The sequence below is a fragment of the Nomia melanderi genome, chromosome 2 (assembly GCF_051020985.1).
Source record: "Nomia melanderi isolate GNS246 chromosome 2, iyNomMela1, whole genome shotgun sequence".
In the NCBI taxonomy this organism is placed as follows: Eukaryota; Metazoa; Arthropoda; class Insecta; order Hymenoptera; family Halictidae; genus Nomia; species Nomia melanderi.
This window is the reverse complement of record NC_135000.1, coordinates 7,888,831-7,912,631: the sequence shown is the minus strand read 5'-3', so window position 1 is coordinate 7,912,631 and position 23,801 is coordinate 7,888,831. Positions and strand designations below refer to the sequence as shown.

At 36.5% G+C, this 23,801-nt stretch overlaps 1 protein-coding gene and 1 long non-coding RNA gene across 3 annotated transcripts; one reads left to right on the top strand and one right to left on the bottom strand.

The window, feature by feature from the left end:
* The first annotated feature begins 915 nt into the window (after positions 1–915).
* Positions 916–17,370, top strand: LOC116425815 (uncharacterized). 2 transcript variants are annotated; one of them, XM_031973985.2, is made up of 7 exons: positions 916–1,135; positions 10,496–10,678; positions 10,826–11,310; positions 12,364–12,447; positions 15,308–15,714; positions 15,799–15,923; positions 15,996–17,370. In XM_031973985.2, exons 2-7 carry the CDS (start codon positions 10,498–10,500, stop codon positions 16,016–16,018), a joined length of 1,305 nt encoding a protein of 434 aa, XP_031829845.1. In that variant the 5' UTR covers positions 916–1,135; positions 10,496–10,497; the 3' UTR covers positions 16,019–17,370. The 2 variants fall into 2 exon arrangements, with proteins under 2 accessions (XP_031829845.1, XP_031829855.1); XM_031973995.2 differs by lacking the exon at positions 916–1,135 and adding an exon at positions 1,217–1,620.
* Positions 8,741–23,114, bottom strand: LOC116425805 (uncharacterized). Its single transcript, XR_012998031.1, has 4 exons — positions 22,954–23,114; positions 21,842–21,914; positions 17,779–18,147; positions 8,741–8,992 (listed from the first exon to the last, which is right to left on the bottom strand). It is a non-coding gene; the product is annotated as an uncharacterized LOC116425805 (long non-coding RNA).
* Positions 23,115–23,801: the final 687 nt, after the last annotated feature.

The following is a 23,801-nucleotide window of genomic DNA, read 5'->3' as shown; positions in this document are numbered from 1 at the left end:
CGCGGAACAAATTTCCGCTCTCGTAAATCCTCCGCGCGGCCCCGCGCCGAACGGGATGATTATCCACGGACGTAGAAACAAATTAGAGAAACGCGTCTTCTTTAAGTGAGAAATTGCCGGCGACCTAGTAGCGGCGCGCGGAAGAGGGTCACTCTCACATCTTAACGCTTTCGTTCGCGGAACAAGAAATTGCAGCGATCCACGATGACTTCTTAATCGATTTAACGAGCTGCTCGCTCTAAATTAACGGGGACGTGTCCGTCTGTATCCTGACGTGCGTTCGAAGAAACCTCTTCGTCGGATAGAACAAAGAAACTCCGTTTGTTTAACTCGGCAAAGAAAACTCGAGGCAATCCTGAATCAAAAAGCATCGACGTTAAACAATACAATTGAAATAATCAAACCGTATACATAGAATACTCAGTAATATCAAGACATTCGAATTTAATTAAAATAATCTTTAAACACTGCCAACATAAACGCAAATCAAATTCACACAAATACCAAGAAAACTTCAATTACTCAAACCTAATCCAATTAGAATCTCAAAACACTGGCAATTAACCGTCCGACCTACAAACCCCGTAAATCACTAAATAAACATCTCAATCTCCATAAATCACCAAACCATCTTCCAACATCTTTAACTCCCAAAGAAGCCCCTCCCATTTTACCCCTCAAAAATTTCAAAACTCCCAACCGTCCGAATCGCGGAGAAAATCCCATAAAAAGATCTCCACGAACAAACAGGAAAAACGAGAAAAACTGTCGCGCGAGGCGAGAGAACAGAGAACCTCGTGCGCTAGGGATGTTTCCCGCCCTAACATTGGCGTCGCAGCGTGCGCGGATTGGCCTGCGGCCGAAGTGGTGGCGCGCGATTGGCGGGCGCGCGGCTCGCCCAATGGCGGCCGGCCGCGTGGAGGGGGAAAGTGGCACAGGCGTCGCACCGCGCGGTCGAGTCGTGTCGGTCCGCGAGTCCCTAACCTGTCGAGCCGTGGCTCGCCTCGACACCGAGTCGACGAGGGAAGTCGTCGGGCCGCGTAACCGCCGCGTTTGGCTGTGCCGAACCCACGAATCTCGTTCCACGACGCCGCCGGAGGACATGAGGGCGAGCTGAGGGCCAGCTGTGCTAGAGGTAGGCGCTCTCGAACCGACACGACCTCTCCCCGTGCTTCCCTTTTCGAGTGGGATCGATCGGCGGCCAGTGGAAATTCTCGACGGGGAATCTGCCGTCAGTAAACACGATCCTGTGAACGTGATGCGGTGTAGGCAGTGTTCACCGATGGACGATCCGTTCAGATATTCCTCGTGTCCGACGATCGCGGATCGGTGATTAACATTCCGTGAGCAGAGGCTCCTCGGGGCTCCGTTCGCAGTGGTTCTTGTCGGGTTAGGTTGAGAGTCGTTGTTGTGACGCGCGGGAACTCGGAATTAATTGTTCTGCATACCGTGGGAGTTTTACTCCGTTTGTGTGGAGTTTTTCGTTTTCCTTGGAGGTCTGACGAGGTTTGGGTGGTTGGGTTCGGTTTTGTGAGGGTTGATCGTGATTTGCGGGTCGAATGTGTCCAGTGTAGTTTTTGCGAATGTTAGACGGTGCGATGATAACGGTTTGAACGATCGGTAAGAATATTTGCGTTTGATAAGATAAATGAATTTTATGTTGGATTTGGGAAGATTGTTTTAGTCTGTTGGAGTAATGATTGGATACTTTTCCCTCGGTTTGCGTGCGAATTGAGGGTATTGTTTAATGAGATCATCGGGTCATTAGTGTTAATGATCTCACGTGCGAACACTCGCGCACGTTTCGCGCACTCGATTCTTATCTGTCGACGATGCTTCAACGATAACAGGGGATATATATCAATCGAGCGTTAACTATGATTACGGTGATTAGAAGCTGACGTTTCTTTTCTCAAGTGGGAGAGTATTTTCTCCAAATTTCCTTCTCGCGAGTCAGGCGATCCGATCGAAGGGGAGGTTTTCAGTAATTTGCGCATTGGATTTCCAACGCTGCGACCAACGTGTCTTCGGAACGGTGCGTTTATGGCCTCACACAGTGCCGCTCGGTGTAAACCGGTTTTACGGTGGCCTTTCGAGAAACTTTATTCAATCGACGATAAAATTATTCCTCGCGCAATTTTTACGCCGGGGGGGGACCAGTTTCGCGTTGACTTGAATATTTCACGGGACGTCGCCGGAAACATTGTCGAACCGTGAACGTAAAACGCGGTGACCGTTAAATGAGGCTGTTTCCAAATTAGTGGCATTAATAATGGGTTTCGTTGGTTTACGACTGCTTTCGCAACTATCCCCTTTACAGCTGCATTATCCTTGGTGACTCGGTGAAAACAAAAGAAGGATTCCCACCGTAGGTCCGCGTTTACCATAAAAGTATATGTAACAGCGAGATAATATTTAATTCGACAAACAATATTTGAGTAAATTCAGTAATGGACAGTTTCATTTGAAGAATAAATTAATGCTTGCGTTTATTGGATTCATAAAATTTTATGGATAATTATATTCATCAATTTGGTTGATACTGCTTATGTGAATTGGACTCTTTATATGTTGTGTAAAAATAACAGTTGATATCAGTCGTGCAATGATTTCAATTTAATCTATGATTAATGTTATTGGTATTATTATTATCGATAGTTGAGATCATTCGTGCAAGGATTTATATTTAATCCAAGACTAATGTTATTGATATTATTATTATAGATAGCTGATATTAATCGTCCAATGATTTTAATTTAATCCAAGACTAATATTATTGATATTATTATATATAGTTGATATTAATCGTCCAATGATTTTAATTTAATCCAAGACTGAAGTTATTGATATTATTATATATAGTTGATATTAATCGTCCAATGATTTTAATTTAATCTAAGACTAATATTATTAATATTATTATTATCGATAGTTGATATCAATCGTCCAATGATTTCAATTTAATCCAAGACTAAAGTTATTGACATTATTATATATGGTTGATATTAATCGTGCAATGATTTCAATTTAATTCACGATTAATACTACTGATATTATTGACATTATTCATTATAGCTGTTCATTTCCGAATTCTGTATCCCCAGAGACTCCATCGCGAATATATTTTTAGTTTCCTCGGTGCCCATTTCGATCAACGTTTTCGATCAACTAAATAGAAAGCCCGAGGGCGCACACACAAAGTTCTGTACGAGGAGCACATGCACGCGTGAAAGCAGCGAAAGCCAGCCCCCCAGACCAGAGATCTATCGCGCGTGCTCCAAAGTGTCAGTGAACTCGAATTCAACCCGCTATGTAGCGAACTCCACCCGGTTTTCTCATTTTCCAAAGATTTTCTAATCCCATGCAAGACGTCGTTTTTTTCAAGAATAATCCCCAACATGATTTACTTAAAAAATATTCATACAATTCCTCATTATTTTCAATAATACTACCACAGAAACAATAGTATGTACTAAAAAAAAATACGTACTATTATGAAAATTTAAAAATTTGGAAGATTTCCAAATCAATATTTACAATGTTCGCTGTAAATAATACAGTTTTGTTTTGATACATCCTCGTTAGTGTTAATGAAGGTAATGGAGATAATTGAGCCATTCATTTGCCAGAGTGATTAACTTCACATAAATGTAGACTCTATTTTCTAATAAATTACATATTAGTAAACCTGATTTTCAATTTTCTAATTTACTGGTTCCTAGAACTAGGGAAAAGTTATGTTTGTAAAATAACGACTTATTCATAAAGTGTCATGAATATTATTAATTTAGTTTGTATTCAACGTTCGCAAATTAAAATGAAAAATGCGAAGTGAAATTTGAGGAGGAACGAATAACCTTCGCAGGAATCGAATTTGTGGATGCAAGCTGGCGGAAATTATGCGACGGTATAGAACGGGGAACACCGATAAAAATGGCGCTATCGTAATTACTGGTGTCCAATTTCAGACGTTCAGCTCTGCTCGCGTTACCGTATATACACACCATCGATCGAAACTTCTCATGGATCTACAGGATTCTTGTGGAGGAGAAGGGCGAGATATTCAGTGACACGGGACTAGAAAAAAGGCACTGGCACGTATAGGGTGTTCTATGATTAACGGTCAAGAAAATTTCAAAATTATTTTTTGAACTATTTTAACAACAAGAACACAAAATTACAAATTCCAAGATTTGTAAATTCCAACCACCACATTCAAAATCATTTTTTGAAAATTTTTTGAGCAAGGATTCGTTGAAAATCGGTTTGAACTGTTATTTCAGCCCATTTAGGTGATGAGCAAGCTGCCGGGTAGTCTTGAAATAGCAAAATTTCCCTTTCAACAAGAACATATGCACCTCAAAATTACCAGAACACAAAATATAAAATTCTAAGATTTGTAAATTCCAACTACCAGTTTCAAAATCCATTTTTGAAGATTTTTTGAACAAGGATTCGTTGAAAATCGGTTTGTAATATTATTCCAGTGTCTTTAAACGATTGGCAAACTATCGGGTGTCCTTGAAATAGCAGAATGTGCTATTTTAACAACCAGAACTCAAAATATAAAATTCCAAGATTTGTCAATTCCAACTACCACATTCAAAATAATTTTTTGAAGATTTTTGAACAAGGATTTGAAAATCGGTTTGGAATATTATTCCAGTGTCTTTAAGCGATTCGCAAGCTACCGGGTAGCCGTGAATCGTAAACTTTCCCCCCGGTCGATTCACCTTTCCAATTTTTCTTGGGCGCCTATGCACTTATGATCGCGAGAGGCCTTCGGCCCTCGCGCGTCCTTGTTCGCTTCCAGCCAGTGCATAATTTATCGGATGAAAGGCCGTGTAAATTCTTCAGCCGGGTATTAATACCTAATTATTCCGATAGATTCTAACGCTTGTGTTTTCAGGTGTTGCGCACACGTTATGATTGATAACGCAACATATAATAGACGCGGATAATGACGGCAACATTTGCGGTCAATTAATTCCCATTGCGTCACCGATTAACAAGTTTTATTAGCCGACGCTCGTAACGAGGATTGATTTAGTCGTACGGGAATGTGTGTCTTAATGAATTTAGTGTTATTGACCACCGCCGACGCCTGGGTCACTGGTGACCCGGGCTGGATTTTTGAAAGTATTATTTTAAAAAAATCTAGGATTCGAAGATAGTTCAGATAATTATATAATTGATAAAATATTAGCTCCATGTATATTTGTAAGCAATTCTTAATGCTTTTCACGAAAATTCGTTTATTTTTAAATTTTCTGAATTAAAGTTATGGAATTCCATGTCTTACTTTTTCCTTTTGAAGAAATTATTTATCGAAATATTCAGTTATTTTTATTTCGTGGATTCTCATTATTAAATCAACGGTGTTAATTTCCGTTTCTGTCTTTTTTTTGTATTCCTGGTAATATTTTCATTCAAGGAAATTGGAATAAGATGATGCTTCTCGTTCGATACGTTGGCCTCGAATATTTCCACGGATCATGGGAACCGATCGATACGTAATTAAGATGTGAAAAGAATAATTAACGCTTCGCGGACCGCCGTGACTCTTGTCACCGGACACTGCGTTTGTTATTATGTTCGGCGGCCGATATATATCGGATCACGCGAATTTCCGTCGGCGTGGCGCGCGGCAATAATTTTCCCGCCAAAATTTATGGAACGCACGGTGAATTTATACAGTGCATTAAACAAAGTGGCGAGAAATTTGATGGCGGCCCGCGGGCTGCATTATTGAGCGAAATTGAAATTGGTTTATACCGGTGAATATTAACCGGACGGTTTAACGCCCTGTTATTAATAATTAAGCGCCCCTGGGATCCGTCGCTGCGCGTTTTCTATTTTTTTTTAATGAAGCAACGTTCGATCAATGGATTGTCGTTGTTGCTCGATAAACAGTTCGTTGGAAATCATTTTTCGATACAGATCGATTGTTGTGAATACAATGTGTAGTCATTAATTTGAAGCTATCGTAGAATTAATTGTATGGGAAAATTTATGAGAGTTCGTACGTTAGTAAAGAAAGTAACATTTGAATTAAAAAGAATATCAATATTTGGTAATTGGAAAACTATATTCCCTTTATAAATTCTACTGTCTAATAATAACATTGGAAGAATTATCTTCAAATATTTAGAACTATTTATCTTAATGAAAAACTGGTCTCGAGAATTTTTTGAGTTTTCCAAAACTGCAGTTTTCAATTTGCCAAAATTACTATTAGACTATGTCAAAATTTAGGGAAATTTGTAACTTCATTATCAAGGTAGTCTGTACGATGTTCTTTTTAATTAAAACATTACCATATTTCAATTTTCTTGAGTTGAACTATTATCTTATTCCAATTTCCTCGAATTAAAGTATTACTTGGAATACGGAAAAGACATTTTCATTCTGTCGAATTCTTTGGTGATTAGAAACGGAAATGGACACGCTTGATTTCGAAATGAGATCCGAGGAATGAAAAGAACTGCATATTTCAGTTCGCCTGTCCTTGTAATCTCGCACACCCTGTGCAACCGCAGGCAACGCGGAATATCTAGTTTCCAGAAATAAAATGCTCAGGACTTCGGCTATCGAAAAACACTGTTCAGGCCGGTCGGACGCGTTACAATATCGCAGGGGAAGAAAACCAGTATAGCGAGATTTTATCCTGTCCCTTTTTTCACCCCTAACGACATGAGAACACAACCTGATACTCTGATTTCCGAAAAAATTCGCTTTTCGTTATCGCGATGGAAACATTCGAAATTATCGTTAAACGTTCACGCGAATATTAACTATTTGTAACTTTACATAATGTCAAAGGAGGCTCGACAATTACTTTCATTACTACGTGTCTGACGAATTTTTGCAGTTATAAATGTTATATAATTATTAATGTAATGTAAGGTTCTCATTCTTGAATCACAATTCGTTTAAGTGTGAACTAAATTAGGCACTGTTAACCACGTTGAACTATAATTGAGCTGCCATATTGAACAGAAAGTGCGAAATAAGGTATTGCTCTATTAACTTTGAACCTTCATTGTTTATAATTATAATTTCTATGCTATCATAACATTTGTTTATTACTTGTTCACTGTGCAATTTTGAAACATTGCTGAATAACCAGCTGCAACTGAAATACTATTGTACAACTATCCATCAGAACGTATACTAATTACTACAATATTAATAATACTGATAACACTAGTAAATTAATAAACTACTGGTACTAGTACACTAATTTACCAATAATACTGGTAGACCATTCTACCAATAACACTAGTAAACCTCAATACACCAACACCATTAATGAACTAATATACTTATGGTACTAGTACACTAATTTACCAATAGTACTAGTAGACCACTATACCAATAATACTGGTAAACCTCAATATAATAATACAACTAGTAAACTAATATACTACTGGTACTAGTACACTAATTTACCAATAGTACTAGCAAACTAATCAACCACTAGTACTACTAGACTATACCAATAAAACCAGTAAACCTCAATTCACCAACACCAACAAACCAATCCACCAATACCACGAATAAACCAATCACACTACTAAACCACACTAGTTTCCTACAAACCAACCATCATCGAACACCCACAGCCGTCCACCCACCACTAAAATCTCGCCAAAAACTTGTTCCAAAAGCTCGCTGAAAAGTTTCATCAGCGAGGCTCACGGTGAAAGGTTCAAACCCCTCGAACTTAAATTTCGACACGGTGAAACGAGGATAATTAGCCATCGTTTCGTCGCGTCGTTCGCTAGAAAGAACAAGTCCTCGAAGAAGATACCGAAACTTCGCCGGATCCCCGAAGCCACGTGACGAGAAAACACGGGCGGAACGCGTAATTAGGCCGGGGGAAGCCCATCCTTCGTTGAAGTTTCCACTCGCAGTCATTACGAATTCCGCGGTCTTGTTCTTTGTTCGTTAAAATTTAATGCCGGCCAATTCCACCGTGTCTGGCCGTTAGCGACGGCTAGCGATGGGATCAAGTTCTACATACGCTCACGAAATCGAGTCAAATCCGATATCCGACATGACGTACGAGAGATCGTTCGAATACCATTAACTCTTTGCAATCGCGACGTGGCTCTCAGTCATCGCTTGGTTCGATACGGTAGAGTTATAGAGTCTGTTATATAATGTTATGCTTTGTGCTATCCGTCGATACGAGGAATCGTGGAATACAATGGCTTTGCTTGTTAATTTATGTGCCTTCTCATTAGCTGGTTTTGACGAATGTTGTTTATATCTCATTGGGAAATGTTGAATTTAATAGATTAATACTCGATACTAAAGATAATTAATTATATAGTAATTATTAACTATTCCTATAGTAATTAATTGATAAGAATTAATATATGATCAGTTATTAATCAATCATATAGTAATTCATTGATACAGATCAATATATGATCAATTATTAGTAATTAATATAGTAACTAATTGCTGAAAATTAATATATGATTAATTACTAATAATTAATATAGTAACTACTACATTGATAAAAATTAATATATGATTAATTACTACTAATTAATATAGTAGTTAATCAATGAAAATTAATATATGATTAGTTACTAATAATTAATATAGTAACTACTACATTGATAAAAATTAATATATGATTAATTACTAATAACTAATATAGTAATTAATCGATGAAAATTAATATATGATTAATTGATAATAATTAGTATATATTTATGTACTTACTAAGAGCATATTGAACTTGATCCCATCACTACCGGCTGCCAGTGCATGCGCGCGCGCTACGAGAGGCCAGTCACCATCGAAAATCTGCTTTCACGGGAATCATTCGACTATTCGTTCGGCGGTCCCGTTATCGGGGCTTCCCCCAGCGTTCCAGTTCCGCGTTACGCTCGGACGACTGTTTCGGTTTTGATTTTGTAAGACTTTCGAGTTGCTTGGATATCTTGCGTTGCTCTTGAGGTTGGAGAACCGCTCTCTGCAATTTATCGATTGATTTATTATTTTTTTTTTTCTTATCATTTACTGCACTTGTTGCAATTGTTTCATTGATAAATTATTTACTAGTAATTTATTACTGTTCATTATGGAATATTACTTTTGTTGTGTCACCACGTTCACTTTGAATTTAATTTGTTCAAATAATATCTGAGACTTTCAACTTAGCAATGCAGATTTAATTTCTTTCTCGTGACTGCAGTTATTGTGATTACTTTATTACTTGTAATTTACTGGAGAGAAATTCTATTTTCACTTTCGTTGAACGAACGACACTCGCTCGTTTAGGAAAATAAACGATAATCAAAGACAATTTAATGAGTATACATTTCATTTGATACTTTGAACTTAGAATTATATATTAAATTTTCTTTTTATAGATTATTAATAGAATGATTGTATCGAGAGAAATTATAGGTATAATTTCAACGTCTGAAAGTTGAAATCGTTGGACAGAGTAACTGGCAATTAAATAATTAAGTAATTACACAATTAAACGTGTTACGTGTAATATAAAAACAGTTTAACCGATTCAACTCGTTCCTGTGTCTCGTATATAATTGAGTAAAACGAGATTTTAATTAATGTTTAATTAAAGGAAAGATAATTTACGGTAAATTAAAACAGTTCAAAACTGAATTCGTCGAAAAGAGACCTTATAACAGAGTTCACTACAAAACAGAAATTACTGCACTGTAACCGTTGACTTTCACTGGAAGTTTGCGATAAAACGTGAACTATGACAACTGTCTACGAGTAAATCACGCCTGTGTCTCACCCCTTGACCTTATTCGTCGTTTTCACTCCGCTGAGAACAAAAGGATTCCCGTAAACGTCCGCTTGGACGTTCATCTTTCAGTCCTTCATTGTACAAGGATCGTTTCATAATTAATAATCTGATCCAAGAGAAAAATTTCCTTCAAAAATATGCCTTTTCTTTTCATTGGAACATCTAACTCATGAAATCCAACTTATTGAACTATACCTTGGAGCCAAGAAAATTATCTTTGAGTCCCAGACATTAATTACTCAAATTACTTTAAAATTAATATTACCCAGATAATTATTACTTAAAATTAATACCCAGACATTAATTCGCTCAGTTTCTTATTGTCTTCATCTAAACACATAGTCAGCAACGAAAGCGTTTGAACAGTATAGCAAGAAATAAATAAACTGTTAAAATTAGTTGAATTAGAAAATGATTAAGCTATTAAAATGAGTAAAATTAAATTATTCAAATTATAAAGGAATTATCATTTAAAAGATTGTACACTGAATACTGCTATTCATTGAAACAAATGTAGCAGTTTTGAAGATATTTACCAATATGCAAGCAAATTACATATATGTAACACTTATTATATCTAAGCATGTATAATATTAGAATACTTTCGTTGCTGACTATAAGTCGCCCCAATATAAAACGACAGCTGTTTCTTATGCAATGGCATAAAATAAAAATGAAATGATTTGATTGCAGAGATGAGCGGTTCTCGACTTGGCAGGGGCCGGGGTGGCCGCCTGGCCGTGTATGGGGGTTGCGGGGTGGTGGTTGTTCTCCTGGTGTTCCTCTATCGTGCCACCACCTTGGAAATGGCCAGGCTAAGAGAACTTCATGACCAGTGCACCCACCAACAAGGTGCCCTTGCTGCTCAACTTCAAGGTATTAATCCCAAAGTGTTCCTAACTTGAGACACTCGTATACAAACTAAAAAAACCAGGGAAAACAGTAAATTAGAATTCTATAGAATAATTGAACTAAAGTAATACCTCGTGCGAAGACACTGTAACGGAGCTCTCTGATTTTTAGTTATATTTGAGTACAAAATGCGTCTTGAGAAGTCCCTAGCAGAAGAGAAGAGTTCCAACGCAGCGGTGAAGCAGGAGCTGCAGCAGCGTGCCTCCAGAGAGAAGTCTCTCCGCGACAAAGACGGCAGGGAGGCGATGCAGAGGTTCGAGTCCCTGCAGCAGACCTACAAGATCCTGCAGTCAGAGCAGCAGGACCTGCGGGAGGAGTGCAAGAAACACGAGACTCAGGCGTTGGAGGATATGAACAAGCTGGAAGCCACGCTTCAGAAGTTACGCAGTCACATGAAGCAGCTGAAAGAGGAGAAAGAGAAGAACGATAAGGCCTTGGAGGACCTGAAGAACAAGTACCTGGAGCTGGACACTGAGAAGACCAGGCTCGAAAACAAGTACAAGGACCTATTGCAGAGCCACGACGACACGGACAGCACTATCGAACACCTGAAGAAGGAAGTGTTTCAGTTGACTCGCCAGGTGGAGGATCTCAAGGTACAAACTGACTTTTCCTTTCTCTTGGCAGAAAAATAGCGTTATAGAAAATCTTTTAAGCTTCTCGTGGCTGACAATGTGCACCATAGAATAACACCATTAGATTCGATGTAACAAAATTACGAAGTGTTGTATATAAAATAGCATTGTTTCTGAATTTACTATGTTTCCTCTTTAGTTCGTTTCAAACTGTGCCATGCAGACGACATTTTCTTAGATTGAATTAAGGAAGCTCACATGCATTGAGGGAGAGAACTATTTTCTTTCGATATTTCGTACATTGATGCAACGCACAAAGTTTAATATTAAATGTCAAAATTTACAGTTTTGCTGTGTCAAATCATTTGGTAGCTTAGAGGCGCCTCTGGCGTGCAAAGGGTGAATCCTTTGTACTCGAGAGGTGACTCTCCCATTAGATTCGATGTAACAAAATTACAAAATGCTGTATACGAGTTTTGTAAATGCATCGATATGTGAGATGTTTATATAAAATAGCATTGTTTCTTGATTTACTATGGTTCCTCGTTAGTTCGTTTCAAACTGTGCCATGTTTCATCGGGAAGTGTCAAATGTTTCTAGTGAAGAAATTCCGAGTGCAAAAGGTTAACTGTGTAATTAATTATAAGTATCAATGAAGAATCGATCATCCAACGAAAACGACATAGAAAGAAATGATTCTTCTAGTTTCACTTGGAATTTATAAGTTTGAACAATATAATTAACAGAACAGAATTACGGAAGAAAATCGGTTTTCCTATCGAATATTATTAACCCTTAGTACTCCGAGTTGTTTTGTAATCAGTAACTGTAACTAATTTGTATAATATTCCTAGCGAAAATAAGAAATATAACATTCCTCCGATCTTTTATTTTCCTTAGTGCAAAATTTGGATGCGTGGAAAATCGAATAATTTTAGGGTAGTTTAAGATTCATTAAAATATTTAATATAACTGGTGCAACATTGGAGCGTTCAGAATTCAAAGGGTTAAAATAACGCTGATCAATATTCAGCGCGATGACAAGCTTTAATCATTCAATCGTTCTGTCGCCAGAAATTCAAAGCAGTTTCGCCTGGTCCCTCCCAGAAAACCGAGCAACAAGTGAAACCGGCGGAGGGCTCGTCGCAACAACAACAGGTAAGTCTGCCGAACAACGATGATAAAAACCCGCAGCCCCTACACGCGCCCCTTAACCACCACGCGATCGGCGATCCCCTGCAATCGGTTAACCAACTAGCGATCGAGGAGGCGAACGAGAACAACATTCGTTTCGCCCAGAAGAACGGGAACATCGTACCGGTGGGCGCGAACGAGGGCAAGGAGGGCGAGTTACAAGACTCGTTGCCAATGCCGTACGATTTACAGAAGAACCAAATCGAGGTAGAGAACGCGGCGGCCAATATCGACGGTAAACTGAATAAAACGAATGACGCCGACGTTGACGACGAACAGCTGAGACAGGTGATACCGCCGCCCAATCAGAAAAACGAAAGGGTCGACGAGAGAAAGTCCTCGTCGAGCACGCCGAATCAGCAGGCTCCTTCATAAAGAAGAACGTCGATCCGCCTGATTATCTGGAAGAGAAAGAAGCCGATGAAACGTTGGAGAAGAGTGATTAACTTGGACGAAGATAAGAAATTGAACTTGGAGATCGTGTATGCAAGGTCTTCGGTACTTTCTTTTTTCTGTTGAGAGAACGTGCTTCGACGAGGATCGCCTTCAAGAGGAGACGTGTGACGAGGAGAAGCAACTTGCAATTTCGCAATCAATCCTTTTGACGAATGGTTTTTACTGTTAGCTCAGGTGTTCGCTGTGATTGTTTCTGAAAGGCACAAATGGTGTATGTACGTACATTACACGTGTTCGATGGAAGCACTTGGAAGTAACGTTTTACGAGCGGAGAACTGTTATATTAGAAAGAAATGTTTCTCTCCAGCCTGCGGAAGGTTTGGGAAAAAGTGCCTTGAAGCACCGTCGTTGATTAATGGCTTTCGTCGGGGGTCAGAGATATTCTTTTGGTGTAACTTTTTTAACTGGTAACATTTACACATGCACGTAAATCGCATGGTTTGTAATGGGTGCTGTAGATAGATATGATTTCTCCTTAGCCGGTTAGAACGATTCTGAGAGGAGTCAATGGAATTGGTTTCTCTTTAGTAAATTGTTAGTAGATTAAGGTATAGAATTATGCGGTGACGTCCGTGAGGGACAATTTGTTTTGCGAAAGGCGTTTATAGGATACTGTCGAAGTGGCCGAGAGAGGTTGTACGCGTACACCGACATTATTTAAACGAGACGGATATTAAACCGTGTAATTGCATGAGATCGGAATTTAGCTATTAATTTTCCTTTCTCTCTCATGTTTTTGTTTCCTCTGTTTAATGTAACGGTTTCTACTTTACTTTTTAAGAACTGATGCGAGTCGCATTGTTGTCGGATATAGTTTCTAGTTAAGTAAGGTGACGAGAAGAGTGACCAGTGCCAAGAGTGTGAAATTTCAATGAGATGTCGCAGAGTACAGAACGCTATAAAAATAAGTGAATAATTATGGAAAGTTTGTGTACACAAATATTTATACGCTACTATCTGAAAAGCTAACAGATGTATTGATTTGTCTCCACTGATCTGTCGAAGCAAAAAGTAAAAAAACCATTTTTACAATTAGACATTAACATTTATACTTATGTAAGCTTTCCTACTAAGAATTTGATCAAGTGCAATATTTTAGACACTTGTAACAAAGAACAACTTACAGGGATTTTTTTTACAATTACTTTAGCAATTGTGTAAACATCAATGGCATATTTCCCCCCCCCCCTTTGTTTTGTTACAACTAGTGCTGTTATACTTAATAATTTGTATCTGTGAAGGATGAAACACTAATTTGTCAAAAAGTTAATCGAGTGAAGAAGGAACAAAAGGATTATATACATGTAGCTTGCAAACCGCATTGAATGTGCCTGTATGTTCGTGTTAATCAATGCATTTAATAAATTGTTATTATTTTGATCCGCTTGCATTTTTTCTGGCACCCTTGCACAACCTAACTGAACTAAATTCTGCTTCTATTTTACTAGACCGCTGTAGTGATGTAAGTCTGCAATTAGTTTCCTTATCAATTTTAAAAAGTGGAAGTAATTGGAAGATTACATTCCTCTTTAACTATTTCCTTATCTGAATAATTTTATCATTCATCTAAAATAGATCACAGAAGATTCAAATCAATTTTAAACTTTGTGCTTCTGCTTTCTTGTTAAACAGAGTTACTTCACAATTGCTTGTTCCCATTCCTTTTGTATTTCTATGTATAAAATAAGTTTGCCTGGCAAAGTTCAACTCAGATTGTATTAGATCAACGCAGAAGTACTACATTCGAAAATTCAACAAAGTTCAAGTGACCAAACACAATGATGGAAAACACATGTTGTCTTTGGAAAGTTGTATCTCCTCCTTTCTAATACTATTCGTAGTCTCAATTCTACCAGGTGGTTTTCTCTTTGCCAAGTAGCATGCTTTATGCGAATTTCTATAGTAATGCGCTTTTGTAGCTTCGAGAAAGAGGCCTAGATTTGAAAAGCACCTATTCCTCCTCGCCAATGAATTCTCACAGGTAAGTTGGTGTTCTAACATGTGATGCATTTAATAGTTTTAGTTTAGTCTAGCCTAGTTAAGACAACTCGAAGTGATTACAAGTACTTCATTAGAAAGTGTTTCGTGAGAATCTCCTTCGCAGTCCAGTTTCAAAAAACATACAGAATGTGAGGAAACACTGCAACATATTATGCACATAAACTTTAGGAGAAACAAGGAACATCCAAGATAATATCTCAAAGCATTTCACGCTCAATTTTTAGCCCTTCATAGGTGAACAGTCAGTGAACTTTTGCTTCACATCAATCCAGAGAATTGTCAATTTGATTCAAATCGATATTTACTCAACAATATACACAAACTAACAAAGAATTCTCTTTAACTATTAAACGCACCGATTTTTCAGAGCACTATGGCGAGCAGTTCAATGAAGTCAACCCCGGCGGTGAAACTGGAAACTTCAACGACAGCGAACAACCCTAATCCATTGTCCACAGCTGTCGTGAAATCGCTCCCAACCGCAAAGCCAGTGTTGAAGTCTAAGCTTCCAATGGGTGTGCCGCCTATCCCAGTGATAATAGATCAGAAGTTAGAAAACAGGGAAGAGAAGCAGGAGGACAATGCTGCAAGAACGAAGAATGAGCCCAAGAAGAAGAAAGAAGTCGACAGCAAGGAAAATGAAGATGAGAATGGGAACCTGGCTCCTCAAGGAAGGAGAAACGAGGAACATCACCCTGACAGACGTGGCTGGCTCAACGTTGGCCCTGGCATCCAGGAAATTGGTGACGAAGGCAATCATCTTCGACTGTCTGGGTACGTAGATGCCTACAAAAAGATATCTTTGTCAATTCTGTGAGAACTAATACTGCATGTTAACATATTTCCTAATTAATTTAGTTTTCAAGAAAGCGCAGACAAGATTGAACCAGGTGACGACCAATATGAAGTCTTAGATTATGGAAAAGAACCTCAGCAGAAGAACAATGACATTCATTTGGTAGAAGGAGAGGACGAAGGCGAAGGTAACTGGATTTTTTAAGGCTGTCAGATTAACTTACATCAAGGTTTATGCAATTGTTTCCTTGTTCCTTCAGATGAGGATGAACCAATAGATTAGCTGAGCGATTTGAAACAGAACTTAAGTGAAGAGACATTCTGAAAGGTAATGGGCTGTCCACCACCACGACGAGCCAAGTAGTTACTTAGATACTCGATTATTTTGGAACATAATTTATGTTAAATGTAAAGTACTTATACTTAAGGATTTGGATTTGAAAGAGAAGCTTTCACACTTAACCCTGTAACCGCAGGAGTTCTTGATTTTTTTTTAGTATGAAATGGCAGGCTAGTCTTATTTATTCAGATGCGTCCTAATAATTAGATGAAAACTAACGGGACTAATGAATAACGGGACAGACGATAAATAACAATAGCCTGATAAAATACTCGAGAGTTGAAACTCAATTGAGCATCGAATATTTTACAGAACTGTACATTGTCCGCGGTTAGAGGGTTAACGGTTCTAATCTATAACAATTTCACTTTCCCATTACTTAACAGACTGGTTATACTAACGTACACCTTTCTTTTCTGCGGTGAAAAATGAATTTTTCGTTTGCTCTACACTTTAGATTCTGAATCGGGAAAATCTCGTACAATGATCTAGCCAAAAAGTTTAGATAAGTGATATTCTATGCAGATGTTATTTAAAAGCCACTGCTCGGCTATGAAACAAATTGTATTTTTATCCGGAACTTAGTGGGGAAGTTCGAGCAGCGTGTCAAGATAGAAGAAACAGACTGTATTTTTCTAGTTTTAAAATGTACCGTAAGAGAAAGTGAATTAGGATTTCCACGGTAAAAGAATATCGTCTATTGTAAACATTTCACCTTTCAATGGCAGAAAGAGAGGGAGGGGGAGGGAGAGGGGGGCGTGGGAGGAAGGGAGGGAGTGGAAGAGGGAGGGAGAGGCCCCATCGTTTTATAGTTAAATGAATGCACAAAGTAAATTCTAATTGCAACGCGTTTTCGACACACTTTGAACTTTTTCTATTCGCAGGAAACGGAGCGAACGTTAATTTTAATCATAGTGAACTATTATAGCGTCTCTGTTTAGAGAATTTACTCTGCCAGTGCAAGGGACGATCGCTTTCTTCCCTGAACGTGATCAAATGAAAGGAAACGTGACTTAAATACACTCGATACTTAAGCGATTAATTTCTCATCGAATACCGTGCAATATGACCGACTACAAACAAATAAACGAATCGTGATTTATTTATTGCCTACGAACCACCATTCAGGCGCTAACAATCAAGACTTGAACAGGATGAAAGAAAAATATACTTTAAGAAATTTATTACAGAAACTAGGTTAATATTTGTTATGACCGTAGGTGATTACTTATACACAGACACGGTGATTTACTTGTAAATAAAATTCTTTTGATAATAAAAGATAGTAAAAACCAGTTGACCATTTCCTTTAATTCGCCTGTGTGATATTCTTGAGATATATGAATCCAGGGCATTGATTACTGTAAATGTAATCATAGCTGATTTGTGTAACAATTCAATGAATAAATGTAATGTGCTCCTGAATATGTATTGTTAAATATAAGGTAAGTATGAAGATTGGAACATTTAAGTCCATTCACTTTTCACAGCAATTCCAATTACTGTAGTTATTGGACAATTAATTGAGATATCCTTAATTATTTTGGAGAATCCATTGAGTAATCTGTGGTAGATGAAGTAAAAAAGGTGGGTAATTTCTAAAATAATATTAAATATAGAAACTAAATTTTCAGTCAATGTCAAATGCAACAAGAAAACAGTGTAAAATAATAAAAAATTTGAGAAGGTATACATTTACATACCATCAGTGAATTTTCTATTAGTCCTACGAGCAGTGGATGACACGCTGCGAGATTAGTCCAGGGTGTGGAGGTCTTATTCTTTCCAGCAAATTTGAATTGGAAGACAAAATAGTGCGAATGTCACACTATACACACTTGAGCACTTGTTATGGGGTAAATGTTATCTTAAACACTTTCAAGGAACATTTGGGTTAATGATTGGTGATTAAAATTGAACTTTAGTGAAACAGGTAAAGGGCTTTATAGTCTAAAATCCAAAATGGATTATAAATAAAACATTGAAATCGAAAATAGCAAGTGGCATACTGAAAGAAGATTTAAGAGCTTAATAAGAAGAAATGGAATTATAATTGGTGGACAGTGTTGAACCTGAAACAGAAAGGATGGACTTTTAATATAGGAAAGACAATATTAGAATACTATAGTTCTTAAGTAACAACGAAAAGTAAACGGAGATTAGAGTAAAAGTAGATGAAAAAAATAGAAAGATACGAGTATGACAATATATGACGAATTCTTATGGGAGCAGTTATCTATCAATTAAGATAATTTGTGTGACTGATTTTCTACACTGTTTGTTCATTGCAGTATCAGATATTTTTTAAATGAAAATTGGCAATTTCCGAGCGAATATAAAACAACTTTCCAGCCATTTGTAGCCAAAGAAAATGGCGCATTAAGTGGAAAATAGTAAAAAAAATTGTTGATCTTATGCAGCCTTTTAAGGCGCGATTAAAGTTACCCTGCAAAAATTAAAAAATAAATAAAAAGAGTATTATTATTCCATATTGCCATTGCATTTAATATTTTTTATACAGAACATTTTGAAACTAATTATTAACTCCAGGAACCAAAGAAAACAAAATAATGGCACTATGTTATAACAATACCTAGCGAGCATAGCAAAAATGTTCAGTCTACAAATAAACAAGGCAAATATAAACAGTTGAAAACTGATTTTCCATAAAAAGCACTAATGGAAAACCATTTTTCTGCAGCAGCTCCCACGTCGTTCTCTTCTCTCTTCGGGCGATGCCCTGAAGATCCGCTCAAACATTCCAAGGCAACCATGTTAAAACAAGATAGTGAACATTTGAAACATGTTTGAGCGGATCTGATTTTTCGTCCAGGCCTAGAGCCGTGGGCGAGCTTACGATCTAGGTAAGAACCAAACTGGTATCAATTAAACGACCATTAATTGATCCCATTTATAATTATTTCAGGCACAGACTCATCACCTAGGCCTACCCAAATGAGAAATGTGATGGTCTAGTGTCCTGACCCTTCCTACTTACAATTAAAACATTCACACCAGAAAAAATGACCTGCCTGCCTAGTCCTATATTTAAATAAAAATGGCAAAATACATTCTCTCCAACACACACGCTCCACGGTTCTCACACATAACGCCCGGGTGCTGGGGCCTACACTAGAGAGATGCGTCCCGGGACGCCTCCGTCACCCGAGCTTGTAGCACACAACACTCATGCTCTAATTAATACGTACCAATGCTGAAATCGACTGACAAACTAGCGTGCTTTGCGGTACTCTAATTATATGATTCGTTTAATATAAATCTTTCTATAGGACTCTGTTCAACTTGATGTTGTATGATGCAAAGAAGTTACAATGATACATTATAATATTCATAAAAGTTTATTTTTTTAAATTTCATATTTTATATTTGATATGATTGATTTTAAACTTTGTTTCTAGTTAATCATCTATTTCTGATTAATGTATTCTGCAAGTAGTCTTGTTTGATGACTTAATTATTATTTACAATAATGTAAGTTATAAATTATAAATATACAGACTATGCATTGAAAAGGTATTCATTCATTTATATGAATATGAACATTAAAATTAAATATGTTGCTTTCTTTCTGACATTTTATATTGTGCAATGGATTACTCAAATTAAGTGGTACTTTAGTGCAAAATTTTTCATAACTGTAGTGGAAAGGGTTAATGACCGACGCATTTCCCACTGCCTAATCACACACACACACACACACACACAAATTAGTGGGAATACGTCGTACACGACGCGCTAGAATATTGTCAGTCGCCGAAGAAAATCTTAACTAAACCATACCCATCGCTGTCACCCATATGACGCACACCTGGGTGCGTCAATGGGTTCAAGCTGGAAAATATGAGTATGGGCAAAGGGAAGCTCACCTACCGTTGGCTTGCTGAAAATCCTAAGCTAAAATATTAATTAAAACAAGTGTCAAACGGACTAATTTTTTTATTAATTATAAGTTTCAATTCAATTAATATATCTGAATGTATTTTAAGCAAATAAAACAAATTACATTGCTATTAAAAAAATTGATATTTGTATACAGGACATGTTCTAATATTGATATACCTACAAAATTGAAAAAGTTAGACTCTATTTGATATCTAGAATTTATTATTTTAATCTCATTCATATTCAACAATAACCTCGGTTGATCCTGTTTCGAAGTGAACGTTATGAACATGAGAAATTGCACATGCGAATATTACTTCGAAGTCAGAATCTGACCGTCGCGAATTGTCTTCTTGCTCATAAATATTACGTGTAGAATTATACTCATATGTTATTCGTAATATAAATAGATACTACATCTCACAATATTTATGAGAAACGAATAAATTAGTCATAGTGTTGATACTATGACTAAATAATATATTTACAAGCGCAAAAATGATTATTATATAAAACATTAAATAATCAACATGAATTAATCTAATTATAAATTAAAAAATTTCATTTCACAAGCAACTTTCATTTATGAAATCGGAGGGTCGTCCAACTTCTAGTGTAAACGTTAATTTAAAAAACGAGGCAAGAAGACCCTAGCCTATTCTAATAAATATACAATGCAAAATTTATGTAAATAGTTCTTGCTATTAGCTTCTCACGAGTACTCATTCATTCGTGTGTCGCTATGTTCGCTTTAAATATAAAAAAGGAAATAAAAATTCGGATTCAACGACTCACCGGTCGGTGAGTACTCTTGCAAACAGCTATAGGCTGCAACCCCTTTGCACCTGGACATCTTGGTTGCCACTTCTCTGGATGCGACCTTCAAATGAAAATATTCTTTAAATATTTATAATTTCAAACGGGGACATTACCTACAGACATCCTAAATATTGGTCAACTTTAGGAATTAATTTGTTTATAACTATCAAGTGAAAACTTCTGATTTTTTTTGGGTGTATAAGTGTAACCATCTGCTTTACGTTTATGTTTTTCTAAGCCAAGATGTTACAAAATGTCACAGTCATTTGCTGAGAGCCATTTTGTAACATTTTGGTTTAGAAAAAATATAAATATAAAGGAGAAGATTACAGTTATAGACCCAGAAAAAATCAGAAGTATTGATTAAATAGTTATTAACAAAAAAAATTCTTAAAGTTCACCTATATTTAGAATGTCTCTAGGTGTCTCCCCTCAAATAATTAATTATTGTAAAGGATCCAGTGAACTCACCTCTTATTCTTCAAGTAAGAAACTGCCAATTGTGCCTTTTTCAACAGGCCTTCTTGATACCTGGATCATATCTGTAATAAAAAACCAAACCACATGTTTAATATAAAAGTTTCTATGATATCATCAGTGTACATTAATTCATTAGAACTTATACTTACATATTCTTCAGTGATGCTGCACCTGATGGAGATCCTCTCCTCTGCTTAACATTAACTGAATCTACTTATACAGTAATACTGCGGTTGCAAAAAAATATTTGAAGCCGCGCGCGTGCCCCATAAAAAAAAAAATAAATTCGCGGTGCAAACACTGACTCCATGATCGCATTTCGCACGATCGCAAAACTTCTCTGAAAGAAATAACTGTTAAGACATATAAATAGCAAACAATGCAGAATATTCATGTACCAAAAAATTATTGTTAAAAATAAAAAAGACAAAAAAAATTAGCAATATTCCGTAATATTTAAATAATATTCATGTGAATTATTTATTTATATTCAGTCATATTTTGTCATACTCGATTGTAAAAATAGAAGTTGAAATGCCAAATATCATTTTTGTAAAGCCTTACCCATAAAAATGATAAATAAATAGCGTTGAAACCCCTCCTGTTCCTTGAAGTCCGATAATTGCTCGGAAATTTTCTGTAAAATGGAAAGAAAATGCCATTACTTAATATAAAGGGAAGGAAAAATGAATAAATTTAAATAAATGAATGCTAGTAATGTTCATTAATGCGTAAAAACAATATCATCGGGTTAAGAAAGGAATAAAATAACGTGGCAATTTGGAATTCGCAGGGAGAAAATTTTAAATCCATTTTTCTTGCAAATTAAGGGTAAACTTTTTAGAATAATAACTCACCGTGTTCCTCTCGCGTTAATATAACTTTTTTCATGTGTTTGAACCACAGAAATATCCAAAAATTCAATTAAAAACGAAAATTATTGAAGAGCGAAATGAACACGACTTTCCACACGTGAAATTCAAACTTGACTATGCAGCTCGTACGTGATTGGCCGAAAATATTGCGAAACTTTCGCGCCACTTTGCTATATGTTTGAATAACGCGGGAAATTTCCAATTCACTTTTCTTCCGAATTATTAGACAATTCATGGCAATATATATATCGAAATATTTTTCTATCGTTAATTTCATGTTTTCCATACATTTTAACCACGCGAACACTAACAAATTAAGTAAAAAAAGCGACAATCCTGAAAAATAAAATCTAGACGCAAATGCGAGATTCAAAGCAAACAGTCAATATTCGAACGTGATTGACTGAAAATCTTGAACAAATATGGCGTGTTCTCCTCTTCTGCGCGTGGCAACTGCGCAGTGAAAATCTACATTTTTCGCGCGTGGTCGAAAGGAATCGACATTTACGTTAAATTAAATTCTTAATTATACCTTCTTATAATCAAATAAAGAAATAACTGAGAAATTATTTTATTTACTTTCTGATGTCTTATAACGAATATCTATATTTTATTAGATTTCATTATAAATTAGGAAAAGAAGAATTCATTATAAATTATGATCAAATAAAGAAATAAATGAGAAATTATTTTATTTAGTTTCTCATGTTTTATAACGAATATCTATATTTTATTATATTTCATTATAAATTAGGAAGAGAAGAGATGCCGGTACGCAGTAAAGTCAAAGTTTAAACTTACATTTTTCTGCTACAAATGCTACTATGTCGCCAAAAATCATTGTCCATCGTTTTAAAAACACTTATGTCACTAATTTTATTATTGCTTAACCGTGAAACAGAATTAAAACTTCTAAAAACTGAATAATTGTTCACTCGTGGATGAACGATACAACCACCACGAGATTCCAACGGCTAATGAAGCGTGAAGATATAGATGGAACCTTTTGACATAAATCCGAAGTCCTGATTGGCCAAAAACAAAGAACGCAATATTTTCTCCGGGGGGCGTGGTGGGGGGTACACCATTACTTACGACAATCGAAAAATCTTCAAATTTAATCCAATAGAAGTTAAATAATCTTTAATAAATTTACCTAATTATTGCTCTTTCATTTCCGGCCTCCCATTTCGTTATTCAATGAAAGGGAAATATTAGAAACAATGATTGGAAAATGGAACATGCTACCAGATAGCAATCGGCAACAATGTATAGAGAATTGTTTTACACCCTGATTGGCCCAGCTTCCCGCGCAAAACTGATACAATGGAAAATTAACAAATGAATGTCAATTTTATTGCACTATAAGTTACTTTATCGAACCTTTCGTCAAAAAAATAGAAGAAATCGAACCGTGGAACACCCCAGTTTACACATATATCTTTTTCGAACAAAATAAACGATCGGAAATGTTTACAAAAGTGAGAAGGAAAATCGGTACCTCGCAATGAAACCTGACACCCTCGTGTTTAGACACTTGAGAACCTACTTGTCGGCTATAATAACACTTACACGATACAGAACTTGATATTGCATACATTTTATTCGGTTTACAGAATATTTTTAAAAATTTATATGATATAATTTTT

Excerpts from the sequence above, each read along its gene's own strand:
- LOC116425815 (XM_031973985.2), top strand. The coding sequence starts at position 10,498 with ATGAGCGGTTCTCGACTTGGCAGGGGCCGGGGTGGCCGCCTGGCCGTG. Across the intron at positions 11,311-12,363 it reads GCCAGGTGGAGGATCTCAAG|AAATTCAAAGCAGTTTCGCC; the intron begins GTACAAACTGAC and ends TTCTGTCGCCAG. Across the intron at positions 15,715-15,798 it reads AATCATCTTCGACTGTCTGG|TTTTCAAGAAAGCGCAGACA; the intron begins GTACGTAGATGC and ends TAATTAATTTAG.